The 17312-nt window shown below is 40.1% G+C and overlaps 1 protein-coding gene across 4 annotated transcripts in view; it reads right to left on the bottom strand.

The window, feature by feature from the left end:
- Positions 1–17312, bottom strand: part of Vps41 (vacuolar protein sorting 41 homolog (S. cerevisiae)) — a 193285-nt gene that overhangs the window by 140832 nt on the left and 35141 nt on the right. For all 4 annotated transcript variants that reach the window (XR_001236534.1, XR_001236535.1, XM_013521234.1 and 1 more), the window contains exon 4: positions 11433–11510. Coding sequence is in view for 2 of the 4 variants with exons in the window: in XM_013521234.1 (XP_013376688.1) it covers positions 11433–11510 (78 nt within the window). In the remaining 2 variants the exon portion in view is untranslated. The remainder of the gene's footprint in view (positions 1–11432; positions 11511–17312) is intronic.

The following is a 17312-nucleotide window of genomic DNA, read 5'->3' as shown; positions in this document are numbered from 1 at the left end:
AAATATGTTTTCATGAGATTTTAAAGATGCCCCCCTCTCTGAGAATGAATAGCTACATTCACGTGAGGCAGCTGAAATGATAACCCATTTCAAGCTGCCGTTCTTACAGATGGGGGTAAAAGTGCTTTCATTAGTAGCAATTCATTCCAACTTGAGAAATAATTAGGAAATTTCAAAAACCAGCAAAGTCACTTATTTTCTACTTTGACAGAAGTGGTGATAAAATGTGGCATGCAGGCCACAAGTTACATTTAAAATTTTGTATAAAGCTGGGGTGGGTGGCCCATGCCTGTAATCCCAGTACTTGGGAGGCTGAGGCAGAAGGATCGCCCTGAGTTGGAAGCCAGCCTGGGATACATAGTGAGCCCAAACCCACCACTGAACTGCACAGTAAGACCCTATCTAAAAACAAAAAAAAGAAAAGAATAATAATAACAATTGTGTGACTTAACTGAAATAACCTTTTATCCCAAACAGCTCTTTGTTACCTACTATTAACTGGCACTTTCAAAAGTTCACCCCCATTTATAGACACAAAGCTGATTTCTAAGTAGAAAGTATTTTAGGAAGTCGTATGGTAATTAAAAATTAAGCACACCAAATAGTGCTATTTTAATAATATGAAACAATTACATGTCTATCATGGGAGGTGATGTCTGCCATGCTTCTAATCTGCTCACAAATGCTCCCCAAATACCATACAATCCTGCTTGGTAGACAGTTCCTTCCCAGTGACTTCAAAGCTGTGGTGCTTCATGCAAAGCAGCTGCATGGTTCAGAGTTATCCCCTGACACTCCAAAATTACTGTCAACAACGTAAGATGAGTTCTTTAAGGTACACAAAATGCACTGTTTTATGCATCTCCAGGCAGTCCTAATAAATATTCTCTACTTCGTACAACAAGAATGCTGTTTGATAGGAAAATAAATGTATTAGGTACCTTTATTTGCAACTAAAATGTAACTTCCATGGGATGACCTAAAAATCCAATTGCCCTGTTAGGAAATAAATGTGTATGATTTCAACCTGAAGATCCTGAAAATAACCTGAAAGAAACAAGATCTTCTAGGAATGAAAACAATGGAAGGAGGTTTTGAAGAAGAGTCATGTTGTTTGGGAAAGAAAAAAATTTCCCCATACATTGTGACATCACTGTTTTAGCAATTGAGCTTAAAATGCCTACATTTATGAGAACACTGAAGATCAGTTCTTGCTAGACATTAAATACTCCTTTTTTTTTTTTTTTTTTTTAAATCTGCCCTATCCAAGAGTTTTACCCATCTCTCCCTCAAGAGCACAACCTGTTTGACATAGATGCTATAAACTTGCAAGAACACAGGTAGGTACCATTCGCAACCTCCTCTCACACATATGATGCCAGGCTGCAGTCCTCACCCGGTCCCCACAGCGGCCGGTGTGTGCCTGAGTGGTAAAAGGCTCTGACGCTCACCCTGCCACCACGCCTGCCATGACCAGACAACCTCAGCAGACATGGGGTCACAGAACGGCCTTCCGGCCTACGGAAGACTTATTAGATGGATGCTGGGCTTCTAAATCCCAACAACCTTTGAAAGCACAGGGAGGATTTGGAAGGGATTGCCTCCTAAGAAGCCAGCGTGCTGCTGATTCCTAGAGCTGTTTTCCTTTTGTTAAGCTGCATCTTCTGCCTGTGCTGCCACAACCCCGTGGACAATGGCAGGAGGACGGCTTGTGCAGGGCACCAGGCAGTGACCGGGTACTCCAGACAGTTACTCACAATCTGGATGCTGATTAAAGCATTCCTTCAAGGGGAGAAAGAAACAGGCTTTTTGTGCGCATCTCCTTTTCTGTTTGCATGCAGCACGGCCTGAGCTGGATACAAGTGCGCTGTGGTGAACACAGGAAAGATGAACCTTGCCCTATTAAATGTGCAAGTTGCTGAAATACTGCTCAAGCTCGAAACAGGCACCTTCCGGGCTGCGGCAAACCCTGCAGTTGCCCTCCACACTGAGATGGATAAAAAGCAAAGCAGAGCTGGAGCTCATTCTCCCCAGAGCTGGCAAGGCCCACAACCTATTGCTAGTGAAAGTTAAATTTCTTTAACAGCTTAGATGAGCATCTCGGCCAAGGTGCATTCTGGTCTCCCCACAGTGCCTTGAATGGTTGTCGACAGTGCTAAATGTGGCAGATAAAGAGGAAAAGACATAAGACCTTCTATATAAATCAAAATCAGTCTGTGCAAGAGATAAGGAGCCAGCAGAGTTTCTCTTCCTATATTCACATTTTCAGTGAAGAATTCTGAGCATGCTTAAACTCATTTTTTGCTAGCCATTAAAATACTCCAAACACTGCACTGGTTCTGACGTTATTATGGGACTATCTATTTTACTAGAACACTGCTGTTAAAAGAATAAACATTTTTCCGTACATAAATAACCTGAAATGAAATACTACAGACAGTTTTCAATAAAGTAGGATAAAAAAAACCGCTCTTACACTGAGCAAATATGTTCCTTGCATATACAAAAAGCCACCAAAGATACACAGGAAAGAATGACAGAAAAAGAAAGTCATGAAGTCATCACCAGATTGTTGCAAGGGAATAATGAAGGAGACCAATTCACTAATTGTTACATGTAATAAAGAGTAATTACTATTACCAAACACCCTACCTTACATGGAGAGAATGTAAGAGAAAATAGACAAGTGAGGCCTGTTCTCAAGATGTTGGAGTGCAGAGCCTGTGGTCTGGCACTACGACCACACCTCTGGTGTACAAATTAAGTCATTTCCAGATCACTACATGACTACAGCTACAACTCTGCCGATGGGAGAACGGGGCTGCATTTTATCCATTGTTATATCCCCGGCACATCATCTGAAACTATATGATGAAGGAATAGGCAGGAATTATTACATGAATACTGAGTATGTTCTCTTCTGCATGGAGTCATCACAGTCTACGGGACGCTCCGCATCTCTATGGGGAGAGGCAGGAAAGCACAATCCAGCCAGATGCAGAGGACCAGGTGTGGACACAGCGGGGGGCAGGGGCAGGACACATAATGTGGGAGGGCTCTCACTCTTAAGGCCAACACAGAAGTCCCAAGAGCCATATGGAAGAGCCGCTTTACTCCACAGGCATCAACGAATCACCCGAGTGTTTTCGGAAAGGAGAGCAACAAAATCCTAGCATGACTGTGAGAAGATTGCTTAGGCGGCGGTGAGAAGGATGGGTGCAGAGAGACGCAAGGCGGAGCGATCAGGCGGGTTTTACTGTAATAACCCAGGTGAGAAGCAATAAAGACGTGAACAGGAGCGGTGGCAATATAAAGAACCAGCAAGGCGAAGAACAAGCTGGAAGCAGCGTCAGAGGCTATACAGGGAACAACAGAGGCAGAGGACAGAGGGTGAAAGTCACAGACATGGGAGTAAACGCTGAGGCGCGGAAGACAGCAGGGTCATCAGAAGACAAAAGACTGGGCAGGGACAGGGAGACCCTAGAATGTGCAGTGATTTCTTCCTGACTCCAGTAATGAGATTAAAAAAGAATAGGACACGTTACCTTGTAAGCACACCAGATCCCACTGAAACTGAAACAAGATAAGCTCTCTAATTAAAAGGTTGTCCCTTTAGCAGGATCTGCTGGGAGCAGTTTAGTCCTGTCAGTCTCTGCAAGAATTCAGCAGAGAAGGCACAAGCAGCACCTTCAGTTCCAATACCAACTCACAACACATATGGACTGGTTTTTGGGACTGGCAATTGAACCCAGGGCCTTCCCACTGAGCTCTATCCCCAGCCCTGATTGTACTTTTTATTTTGAGACAGTCCTGCTAAATTGCTCAGTTCCCTAGGCTGGGCTAAATTCCCTCAATACTCTGAACTCAAGTCAGTCAAAACAAAGCCAGGAAATATTCCATTCTCTGCTGCTTGGCCAACCCTGCTGGGGAAGTCTGTCCCACCACTTCTCAGTATCCACTTGCCCCTCCCCATATCCCTATTTTCAAACTACAGGAGGATATACAAAATGTTTACATACATAAAAAGTCTGGGATCAAGGTCCCACACCCTTTGGGGATTCAGTTCCAGAGGAAGAATGCACTACCTTCTCTTATCCCAATCTAACTACCCGAGAAATGTGTATTCATCTTGTAGGATTCACCTGAAGTTTCAGTTTTGGTAGGTTCTCATCTCTCTTGCAAAGGCAGTCACTTCTACTGAGTTTCAACTTTGCTCATCCTTTTCACGCTCTTAATTTGCAGTAAGAGCCTGGATCCCCTCTACCAAAAGGACCACCAGAACTGTGAGTATGCTCTACCGCAGAAGAAAATAAATCTGAAGGCTTCAGACACCTAACTCCCACTCCACTACCCAGTTCACAGTGATATTCTAAAACATTTAGTTACTTCAACTCTGACTGATATATAGATTTATGGTTGGGATCCAAATATCCCCCACAAAAGCTCACTGTGCTTAAGGCCTGATTGCAGGTGATGGACTTTGGGGACAGAAACTGATCATGAAGAGTCTCACTTCATCAACTGGATGATCCACTGAACACTTCAGTAGCTGCACAGATTTATTAGGAAGTAGGTTAGTAGGGTGTGACTTTGAAGAATATATCTTGTCGGGCAGGGGATACAGCTCAGCGGCACAAGTGTCTGCTTGGCAAGTGCAAGGTCCTGAGTTCGATTCCCGGTACCAAAAAAAAAAAAAAAAAAAAAAGAATATATTTTGTCTCCAGGACTTTGTTCATTCTCTCTCTCTCTCTCTCTCTCTCTCTCTCTCTCTGTCTCTGTTTCCCAGCTGCAAGTGAACTAAGCAGCTTTCCTCTGCCATGCCCTTCTGTATGATCTTTCTGACTTAGAGTGAGCCAACTATGGACTAAAACCTAAAACTGTAAGCCAAAATAAACCTTCCTCCTTTAAAAGTTGGTTTTCTCAGATATTTTTATCACAGTGATGAAAAGCTGACTAATACAGTGAAATACCACGGTAATTTCCTTCAATAAAGATGTATTACATTTTAGCAATTTAAGAGGTTATTTGCTCAAATGCAGTTACCACAAAAGGGTCCAATATTACAACATTCTGTGAGGATGATGCTTTACTCTGAAATCCAAGAAGCATCCTTCACTCTCAAAGTTTTCTCAGCCACTTAGAGGTACAGATGCCACCAAAGTTATCAAGCTACTTATAAATAATCCACAAGCTTGAGATTTTTAAATGTAGAAAACTGGAAATATGAATTTTCTTGGCATTATGTATCTGAAGTTAGAATGATTCCCATTTAAGTAATTCTCAACTCATTTGACACATCTCTTATCACTCAAAATACTGTGCCCAAATATAGAAAACAGGTTCTTTAAGCACATGAGAATCTGAGACCTGTCAATCAGTCTTAGACAAGTATTACAGGCACTGGCACTTTTGGGCCAACAATGCACCACTTAGATCGTATCAAAAGATACATGCTCTGCTTCCCAATTAATAATGCCACATCTGGAAAAGCATACTGCGTATATTATTTGCTTTTGGCTGATAAGCAAGTGCCACGAGACCAATAGTAAAGCAGGGTTTATTGCTCAACAATAGCTAGCTTAAGTTTACAGATCTGCTCAAAGATTCTTTCAATGAATAGTTACTCCAACATCACACTGGCCACTTTACAAATGAGCCCCAAATAGCTGGGCTGCTCAGAAGAATAATGTATGTACAGCATCTGTACTAACTCTCAAAGAGCTGGTAAAGTTTGTACGTTTTCCCACAATACACACACAACAATCCTGATGCAAGAAAGGACAGTATAAAACTGTGATTATCTGGAAAACATTCCAGACATATAGAATTTTATAGATTTAGAGCTGTAGTCATGTGTCGCTTTACAGCGGAGATACATTCTAAGAGATTTTTTAGGCAATTTCATGGCTACGCCAACATGACATGTATGTACATAAATTAGGCTGGCTATGACATCACTCTAGTACATGAAGCCTATCACTGATATGTCATTATATGGAATATGACTGAATTAGTTCAGCCATATTATGGTTTTGATCTAAGATGTTCCCAAAAGTCTCATGTATTCAGAGGTGGGGCTTTTGGAAGGTGACTGGATCATGGGGGCACTACCCTCATCAGTGCACTGATCTACTGATGCAGTGATCCACTGATGAGTTCGTAGGTGAGGCCTAGTTGGAAGAAGTATGTCACTTTCATACTTAAAGAAGTATTACCAAAAAAACAAACAAAAAAAGAAGTATTACCTTTGAAGGCTGCATCTCCCTCTCCAGTTTCTCCTTCTTCTGCTTCCTGGCTGCTATGAGGTAAGCATCTTTCCTTCTCCATGCTCTTCTACCATGTCATTTCTGCCTTCAAGCCAATCAGACATGCACCAAACCCACTAAAACCATAAGCCTGTTCTTTAAGCTGAGGGTGTCAGGTATTTTCTCCCACTGATGAGAAAGTGTAATAAATTTTTATCCATTTCTCACTTTTATCAGTTCTACAAGCTTTTAGAGCTAAGGACATATGGATAAATTATACAAAGAAACTTCACTCAAGAGGAATTCTATGGGGAAAATGAAAAATAGGCCAAAAATGTCAACAAATGTACTATATGATTAAGAGGACATAACACAGAGACGATTAAGCCATATAAGGGATAAAAAGAGACGTGTATGAATATTAAAACACAATTTAAGAAGCTCAAAGGAACTTTAAATTTTTAGGATTATATTGGCAGAAACAGAAGACAGAAGTATTTCCTTTGGTGAACCATGAAAAGAAAGATGGGTGACCCTCCAAACAATACTTATACATCAATACAAAGGAAAGAGCAGCTCATTTTTATTAGAGATAAATTCTAATATGCCAGAGAAAACAACAAAACGTCAGTGGTGCAGCTGAACAAAGGCTGAATCCAGAAGCCCAACAACAGAAATAAAAGCACAACCATTCGCAGACATGGAACTAGTCACAAAATTATTTGCCTGAGCTGCTGTAATGAAGCACCATAGACCGGGTGGCTTAAACAACAGAGCCATATTTTCTCCCTCTTCTGGAGGCTGAAGCCCCACAGCAGGGCACTGGCATGGTGAGGTTCTAGGAGGGCCCTCACCCTGGCTCACAGACTGCAGCCTTCTAGGGAGCTCTCTGCCGCCTCTTCCTATAAAAGCACTAACCCCATCATGGGAACCCTTCCCGCAGGGCCTCATGTAAACCTAGTTATTTCCCACAGGCCCCAACTCCAAACGCCATCACACTGAGGGTTAGGGCTTCACCAGATGAATCTGGAGTGGGGGACAAAATTCAGTCTTTAGTAGATTACAATGTAAAAATTTCTAATTATAAAGACAATGAGGAGCCCTGGAGTGGTGCTGCACATACTCTGGGAGGCTGAGACAGGAGGACTGCAGCTTCAAGTCCACCCTAGGCAACTTAGTGAGTTAGTGAGATTCTGTCTCAAAATAAAAAGCAAAACAGGGCTTGGATGTAGTTCAGTTGAAAGGGCCCGAGTTCAATACAGAGTACCACAAAAAGAAAACAAAAGAAAGAGATGAAAGAAAGGAAATGAGGAATGACCAATACATCAAAGAGCAGAGATCTGACTCTCCCAGAAGTCCTCCTAAAAGATTAAGCAATGACCAAAAAAAAAATTTACAAAATCAAAATAAACAAAAAAAACCTTCATGGCAAAGTTTCAAAGTGTCACGATCAATTTCTGCTGACTAAGTATCAAACAGCACCAGATAAAGAGAGGGAAGAAGAGAGGAAGGCCCAAGACCTGAAATCTCACATGAAACTTAAAGAGGGAAGAAAGAAACTAAGATCGGAAAGGTGAATCCCCCCCGGCCATGACCACAGTGTGGGAGGCTTGGCTGCTGGGGACTTCCTCTAGGAAGGAACCATGGACACAAGCATTAGACTGAAGGGCAGGCAGAATGACCAGGAACCATGGGGCCCATTTGGACTGCGTTAAAATCTGGACCTGTGTAAGCTAGTTCAGTTATGGTAGAGATTCTGGTCCATAAGAACAAGAGGGTGACCAAAGGTCAGCAACTAAACAGTAGCGTACATCAGTTTAATCTCAGATAAAATCCAACAACAGAAATACCAAGAGACTGCAATCTTGAGTTCTGGGGGAATCTTCACCTCAGCTCTTCCTCAAGAGATTAATTTCAAAAATTTGATCTTTATCTTAAAATGTCCAATAAGACTTCATTTTGGTTTTGTTTGTTGTTTTGCTTTTTTTATTTCTTTCCTTTTGCGACCTTCTTTGTTTGTTTTTGCAGTACTAGGGATTGAACCCAGGGCCTCGGCACTGAGCTACCTCCCTCAGACTGGGCTTGAAATTGTGATCCTCCTGCCTCAGTCTCCCAGTGTGGCCGAATTAACAGACACATAATATCATGCCTGATTGTGATCATCCATTTTATAAGTATGTATCTAAGGCCTGGTGTGGTGGCACACACCTGTAATCCTAGCACTTGAGAGGCTGAGGCAGGAGGATCCCTGTGAGTTTGAGGCCAGCCTGAGCTACAAAGTGAGTTCAAGGCCAGCCTGAACAGCATAGTGAAACCGTGTCTCAAAAAGACCAAAAAAAAAAAGTTGCACCTAATGCCTCCTGCCATAGCACCTCATAGAACAAAATCTCCTCATTTTCTATTTCTAGGAATGAAAGGAAAACACATATAGAAAACAGCAGAAATTTGGATCTGTGGAATCCTTGATCTTCCACTAGCATATTTAAAGGAATAAATATTTAAACCATGTGCCATAATGCTCCAAGACATTAAACACAGAGATGGCACTGTAATGTGACCATTCCTTCAAAATCCTCTTTATTAGGAAGTTTTAAATCAACAATCTTACAGAAAATGAAGACTATTAAAGAGAAAGTAACTACTATTATTAATGACATTATATGAGCATAAATATCATGAGGGAATTTAAAAGGAATCTGAGGTTCTCTGAGGATTTTGAAGTAATATGTTACAAACTGTATGCAAGTGATAACCACTGTTCAGAAGAATATAGCTTGGTCTATATTCATATAGATTACTTTTCAGCAATTTAAGCCACTGTATATGACAAACTAAGCTGATTTTAATTTTACCCTAAATATTAAGTAAAATGAAACTTTATCAAGTAAGTCTGAGTTGGCTATATCTAGACATAACCTAAAAAAAAAATGGTGATAGCATTTTAATTAACATATGCTGTACCATCCAGGAAACCTTTTTAAACAGTTGATCCCTAGATGCTCCTAACCTCTGCCAAACAAAACCCAATGGATCAATAAGGGTTAGAGACCACTGCTTCATAATTTTATTACTGGAATCAAAACTATAAATGCAATGGACGAATTCAAAGGGTATTTATTAGGAAAATAAAAAAATTATGCAAGTAAGGTATTATTTTATATCACCTTTTTAAATTACTATCACTTAGAAGTAAAAATTAAAAGTCAAGGATGTTTATTCATTTTTTAAATCCTTCTTTCTTCTCTCACTGGGCTTCTAATGAAAAGTTGTTCATTAAATATGGCAACCATTACATCCAAAGACATTACTGAATTCAACTCCTAACCATGTTTTCAGAATTAAAAGAATCCCTCTTTAACAGGAATAATAAAAGCCCTACAAAGCAACCTCATCATCAGAAACAGAAAGAGGAAAAAAAAAAAAAAATCTCATCATAAATGGAAAGCTGAGATTATGACTTATTTCAAAAGACAATGACAATCTCAAATTTGTCACTTACCTAAAATGATAATGACCATGAAAAAGTCAAGGCCTTATGAAAAGCTTTTCAAACAAATAAATAAAAATAGCACCAAACAATCTCCATCCATGCCCAAAAGAGATGCCAAGTTAGAGAGAGTTTAATTTTCAGTCACATATACAGGACTTGGAAAAAAAAAAGCTGAATAAAGGTTTGAGCAAATTAATGGATATCATAAATTAGCTGTAGAAGATGGATGAAGGGCACACCTGACATGAAACTGGCATCAGAGAAGATATAACTGAAGCACTGAGACTGAGTAGGCACAGGGCTGTTTTTCAACAATGGAACCAACAATATATGCTTCAACTACTCGCTGCAACTTTTATACAATACATATCAAAAAGACTGACTTAGAAGCAGAGTCAGAGAATGATTAAACTGGAGCAGGAAGTGTAAGTGCCCATACACTCAAACTTTTTCAACTGTGAGGAGGCTGCAAAATGCCATAAAAATAGCGCTGGCCCAGCACCAGTTAATGACCTACTGTTTAGGTCATCAAGACATGTGCCCAGTGTCCAGAAGGTGCATGCGGGAGGCCAATAGCAGATTCCTCTTGCCTGAAAGGGCTGCTAAGGTGAAATAAGAACCCACAATTTTCCTGATGTATCACCACAAGCACAAACTTCCCTTCCTAGGCCATCCCAAGGATTCTGTCTGTGATTCTGTTCCTTTCAAGCAAAACAAGGGAGCCTTTTCTCTGTCACACAATGTGCCAGCTTTAGAACTGTAGCCTCCTTTATAAACTACTTAGTACCTCATGATGTATTTTTCAACAAGTGCTTATGTTTTCTTTAAAAAAGTAGTATCTAGCCACCAAACTCATCACCTTTTTTACCTAGTTCCATTCACACAAAAATAGAAATTCCTCATACTTTTAAGATATACCTTAAACACCAAAATCAAGCTTTAAATTCAACATGTCCTCCATCATTGATTCCAAATCCCAACTAAAAAAATGTAAACATCTGGTTCTTTGCTTTTGATCAACATAATCCTCTAAAATTCAAACCATCAAAGCCTTCACATACAATATTTTAGCTTTATATATTTAGGAGAGATAAACTGATCCAGAAAGGTGATCAATCAATTTTCAATTACATGTGGCATCTCAACAGGATGACGAGGCACCTACTTACAATTGCCATTAGCCACCAAATGAGAGGCTTCATCCTCCAAGGGTTCCACAAACTCCCAGAGTATGTAAATTAGCACCATCATTCACTAAGAAAAGCAGCATTTATTCTTGTAATAACAGTTCACTTGGACATGCTACACTGTTACAATTCAAAAAGAATACACACAGGATTGTTCTAATTGCTCCATTTAAAGTCAAATCGATGATTATAATTAATTAAAGAACTGTAATTGAACAGAATTGTACAAACAGATTTTTAACACAGAGTTTTGATACTCAGCCAAAACATATATAACAGATTACACTCAAACTGTGTATGTTTACATAGCTACTCATATATACAGAAATATATAGAGAACTCCCTCTATAAGTTCACCTTTAAAAATCTTAGCATTTGCAATAAAATTCAGAGTGATACTGAGCATTCTCCCCTTTACGCTACTAAGAGCAATTGCTAAAACTAGTATTCGGAAGTACAAATTTTTAGCATGAAGTTTAATACATACATTATTTTATATCATATACTTACTACATCAAACTTCTGAGTAATGTTTCCCTGGACATCAAGTAAATAAACCTTGCCGTAATGTGTGCCCAGTGCCAAAAACTGTAAGAAGAACAGAGGGGTCAGTTAATTAATGTACTATTAATACACAATTACCAAAAGAACCGTTTTCAAAGTCAAGATGTTCAATGCATAAATAAGTATCTTGGAAGATATGCATTCCTTGGAGAAGGCTTGTTTCCAGCTTCAGGGAAATGACAGAAGAGGGCCTATTTTATCGTGGTAGTGCAAGCTAGCTGTCAGAATGACTCATGAGGCCCTCATCTCCTGACAACTAATGGTGTGCACGCAGTCTGTACACAATGCCTGATGGACTGAGGCAGTAAATTAAAAATGCAGGCGTGAAAGCACAAACAGCCCACAGTTGAACCAAAGTCAGAAGGGAATGATTAAGAAACTCCCCCTAATTTATGGCAAATGTATAAATCTGCTATCATTTAAGTGCAATGCAAAAATACACACAAACAAGGTATTATTTTTTGAATGGAAAATCCATGCCATATTGAGAGATGAAAAACCTCTGGTGTCCTTACACTAGCAGTTAGTTTTAGGATGCTTCTATAAACATTCCCATATACTGAGTATAAATGTTTATATTCTAATGCAACAAAATCCTTTTCTGTCACTACATAACTGTTGAGCTACATATTCATTTTATGATATAAGACTAGTTCATAACTCCCACTGTTTCTTTACTTCTCTGAACTGACCCTAAACAAACCAGGGGAAACTAGAGAACTACCTAAAATATGAGATTTTTTTTTCTGCCTTTTTATTTCTCTAAGCATTACTCAAACAGTCCAAAATTCTCCATATTTCACTGCATGCGACCATGCTTCATTGCAAGCTATAATGAAATGCCCAAATTTACAGGCACTACTAAGCGTTTCAGTCAAGCAGCACAATCTTTAAAAAATAACCTTACAGAAAGGCAAGATTTAAAAGGATTTATCAAAATGGAATTGCTCAAAATGAAATTTCAGTCCGGGCACTTAAAACATGAAGCTACATTAAAGAGGAGTCTCAAAGAGGGAAAGAAGGGGTTCATTAGAAATGCATCCCTGCAATGCCTTTCACTCCTGCAAGGTTGCCTTTTTTCAGGAGGAAAAAAGTCCCCCGGGTAAAAAAATCAATACTGGTTAATAAAACATCAGGTGTGCAGACATAACTAGGTACGACGATGCCGCCGCGCAGGCCTGCCTGAGCGCACCAGGTGCCATGACGATTAGTCATCCAGGGCAGACGCCAGCCTGGTGAATACAGGGTGCTGGGTACTGGGAGGGGAAGGGGACACCGAAATTCTGGGGGAAAATTAGTCTGAATATTTAAAGCAAGAGGAATGTTTTCTCCAAAGCAAAAGGACATTCTAATCACAAACAGAGGACCCAAATGGTCACAGTTTCACCTTTACAGTGACACTGACAATATTTGAATAGAAAACCAACACATAAAACATGAAAAACAAACCATACCCCATTCAGAGGCTCTCTGTGGTAAAAGAACAGGTCTTAAAAGCTCACTGCACCCCAAGTGTTTTACAGTATTGATTCACCTCATAAATACTGTATCTACTTTGTTAGGAAGCTAAGGGAGCTTGGATCCTTAAAATGCTTTAATACTGTGTCATTCTCTGACACCGCTATAAAGGCCATTTTTGAACTTCTAATCACATTTTAGTTTATAAAACTTTGGAATTTCTGTGCACGGTATTTTACTTTGATATTAATTCCTTCTCTTTTTGGTCCAAAATTATGAGTTTCATTTATTTAATATTTAAGATAGAAAATAAAATAATTAGTTTGATTTTACAGTTCCAACCTAGAGGTACCAATTACTTTAGAACATTTTTGGAAAAACAAAATTCAGTGATTTTTATGACAAGCTACCATTTGTTTAGAAATATTTAAGCATCTGAATGAGGTAAATTATTGCTATTCCCTTTTAGAAATAAAGAACTATGTATTCTCCAAAATAAAAGCTTAATAAATCAATTGGATTTACTTAAGTACTAAAATCATGAATGAATTATATATTCATTTGCTAATGTTTCTGCTTAAACAAAACAAAACAAAACAAAAAACTGAAAAGGGCAAATTGACCAGACATGTGACACAACCTAAATAAATCCTTCAAATTTTACTTTCCTTCTAACCAGTAAATGCAGTGAGCTTTTATATCTATTGAGCTTTGGATCTTTTCTTTTAATCTGAATGCACTTGAAACATAGACTGAGCAAAGAATAAATATAATTTCCTTAGCTCTCCCCATGCTAAATTATGGAAATGCCTCACTTTACGAACTACAGTGATACCTCAGTTGCTGAACGGCTCCAAGCTTGAGCTTTTCACTACCTGAGCAGCGAAGTTCGAAAAAAATCTGCTTGGTGTACAGAACTTTGCCTGATAGTCAAACTGAAAATCCAATCTGAAAAAACCTGCACAGGCCGAAAGTGAGTCATGCATCAGTCTCAATGCAGACATAACAGGGTGATACTTCAGTCTAAGTGTCATCCTCACCCAGACAACATACAGGGCTTAGGTTAGTGCATTCCAACATATGTCATTGTACTTTTTTTGCACTTTACTTGCATAAAATATCATAAGCATGGCTCCAAAAAAAGTTAGTGGTCCCAGCAATAACGCTAAGAGGAAAACTGAGAACCACGATGGGGTTAAAGAAAGAAATCATTATGAAATTTATTAACATCCTGGTAAAAATGAATTTATAAGTATAATTTCAGGGCCTCAGAACCAATTCTTTGGTTTTCTATTACTTATTTCTTATGTAAAAAATATGCTCAGTTCTTCAACTTTTCAGTGTTCAAACACGAAGTTGGAATGAATTGAGTTCAAGAACCGAGGTATCACTGTACATACTGGGGCCCCTGTCCTGCTAAATTCACCAAGCAAATGGTTTTCTCTTTGCACACCTAGACCTATGTGGGTGAGGAGAAGGAGCAGTAGTGACATCCTGTGGGCATCACCGGGGAAACGAGACCATCTTAGGGACCGGGAATGCAGTCAGCTCCTAAGTCCATCTACCTTTCTCTGAGTGGCTTGTGGTATTCAAAATGCCAAAACTGAGAAGGCCTCCAATTAAACTTAGAGAAAGGCTCTTGAAACAGGTGAACTGTCTGTTTCCTGGAAACAGCCAATGAGCGGCAAAGTTAAGGCCAGAATTAAAAACTGAAATACAGGGGTAGGGTGTTGCCAGTAATACAGCACTTGCCTAGCAGGTGCAAGGCTGTGGGTTTGGCCCCCAGTACCACAAAAAAACAAAATAAAAATAAAAACTGAGATATTCTTAACTGAATCAGAAGCAACTTAACAGAAGTGCGGACTTCAGATTAAAAGCACCTCAAAGCCAGCACTGGCTCCTGTTAACAACCATCACATCAGGCACTCTGGCCAAGCTAAGGATGGTGTTTAATACAGTGCCAAACTTTGTTCTACCCTTCATTCTTTCAACTGTTCATTCAATAAACACACAAAATGTAACTATAATGTGCGTACAAAATGAGTCTTAGACATTAAAGTGACTTAAAGGCTATGGCACAGTGAGGGAGACTGGTTTAAAAAATTGATTAAATGTAAAGACTAGGCTTAAAATTAAATGTAAGAGTTAAAATGTAAATGTAAAGAGTTTAAATTAAATGTAAGAGGAGGCTTAAAATGGAAGTACCTCTAAGACCCTATGGAACATTAAAATTACATGTAAAGAGTAGGCTTAAAATGGAAGTACCACTAAGACCCTGGAACATGGAACATGCGCAGTGTCATCAGTATTGAAAGGTAAAGAGAAATTAGCAAACGGAAGCCATGGAGCAGCCTGCTGGTAAAGGCCATTTCGGACAGAGCAGATAGAGCCTGCTCAATGGCACAGAGTTTTAGAAAAAGCAGGACAAAGTCAAGAAATTATAAGCCATTTCACACGGATGAAGTATCTGACCCACACCCATGAGACGGATGATGAGGACAGAAGGTCAGTTAATAAGCAGCATTTAAGTATTTATGGAGAGATGAAAAAGGAGAGGAAAGCCAAGGTGGGTTGTTCCAAATCACTGAGCCTTTGAGAAGCCAGTAAAGAATTTTAACAAGGAGGGCGACAAGACTGGATCAGTATTTCTGGGAGCCACTTTGGTGCAAGTGTTCTGAATGGGCTTGCATAAAAGCAAATCTGAAGGCACACAGCCGAGCTTAGTGACGTGCTCTAGTTCCAGGGAGACGTAACAGGTGGCTGAACTAACAAGGAGAAAGGCTCATGTGGGAGTGGACTGAAGCAGGTGAGCTGGGGGCAGAACCCAAGCAGAAGGGACATTGTGTGTAAAACCTGCAGTTCCACAGTCAAGCAAATGTGTGAGACACAAGATTAATTACGCACTGGGAACAAGCTCACAGGGGGCCTTCCATCCAACATTAAGGAGCTCAGGCTTTATTTAGTAGGATTTAAGATTTAAAAGTCTGTTCAACAGATAATCCAGGGAGGAGGCAGATGGGTTTCAAAAGGAAAACAAGAGAGGTCCGAGAGAAAGGTTTGCTGCGTGCAGGCAGGAGCTGATGAGGGCCTGTGCTAGACAGAGGGAAATAGCTATGGGGAAGGGGAGCGAGAATCACCCTTGGTTTAGGTGACAAAGAAGGTGGGAGAGAGAAAAGGTAGATGTAAGTTCAGAAGGAAAGAATGAGTTCATCGTGGACATGCTGAGGCTCAGATAAAAGAAAACAAAAAGTAGGGATGCTGAGGAGGCTGCTGGATGGCTATGCCTACTATTCTGGTGAGAATCAGCGTGCAGATGATCACAGAAATCAAGATTTAAAACAAAAAAGTGACAACTTAGCAAGGCCCTGTCTCAAAATAAAAAAATTAAAATTAAAAAAGGCTGGGAATGTAGCCAGTGAGAAGACCCTGGGTTCAATCCCCAATACTCCAAAAAAAATTTTTACAAACTCATCAACTGGTGAATGGAGAGACAAAATGCAGTACATCCACACAGTGGAATACTAATCTGCAACAAAAGGAAACAAAGGGCTGATATGTGCTATAGAATGGTGAACCTCAAAAACATGCTCCACGCAAGAAGTCAGACACAGACATCACATAACTTATGGCTACATTTATCTTAAGTATCTGCAACAGGCAAATCCGCAAAGACAGAAATTAGATTAGTGGTTGACCAGGGCCAGAACCAGCTGTGGTCCATGACATAGCAAGTATCTCAAGGAGAAAAAACGGGGTGTGAGATGAAGTGAAGAACAACAGCAGAGGAGAAGAGCCTGGAACTGCAAGAGCACAATCACCTATGAGTGTGGATTTGCAGGGGCAGGGCAGGGGTCAGGAGCAGGCTGACTCAGCCTCACGGTCTCACTCTTCTTAGACAGAGATGACATCATGCTCTAACAGTGAAGAGACAATGACTGAGAAGTGGAACTGAGGACTAAAGAAGATAATGAAGGGTAAGTAAGTCCCAGCAAGTTTTAGTGACTGCCCTGGGTATATGGGAATGAACCAGCGTGTGCCTGCCACGGTCATCACAGCTGAGTCAAAGCGGAGGGGACAAGGAGAGGACAGGTATGAAAGCCAACAGGACGTGCTGGTGCTGCAAGGAGCCCTGATCAGTTCAGGGACAGAAGAGAAAGGAAAAAGAGTGGGTCAAAGATCAGGACTCGGTAATGTCACAGAACAAAGTCTGTGTGAACATAGACTTGAAAGCTTCAAGGATAAAGGGGTCAAGAGAGAGTGTAATGGAGGCAAAGATCCTCCAGATCCAGGCAGAGGGGGAGGGAGGTGCTATGGTTGATACACTGTGTCAACTTGGGGAGTCTAGAGGTTTGGCTAAGTGACTCAGCA

Source organism: Chinchilla lanigera, unplaced genomic scaffold (assembly GCF_000276665.1).
Source record: "Chinchilla lanigera isolate Chin_1 unplaced genomic scaffold, ChiLan1.0 scaffold00059, whole genome shotgun sequence".
Lineage (NCBI taxonomy): Eukaryota > Metazoa > Chordata > Mammalia > Rodentia > Chinchillidae > Chinchilla > Chinchilla lanigera.
The sequence above is the reverse complement of the archived record's forward strand: the minus strand, read 5'-3'. Positions and strand labels throughout refer to the sequence as shown.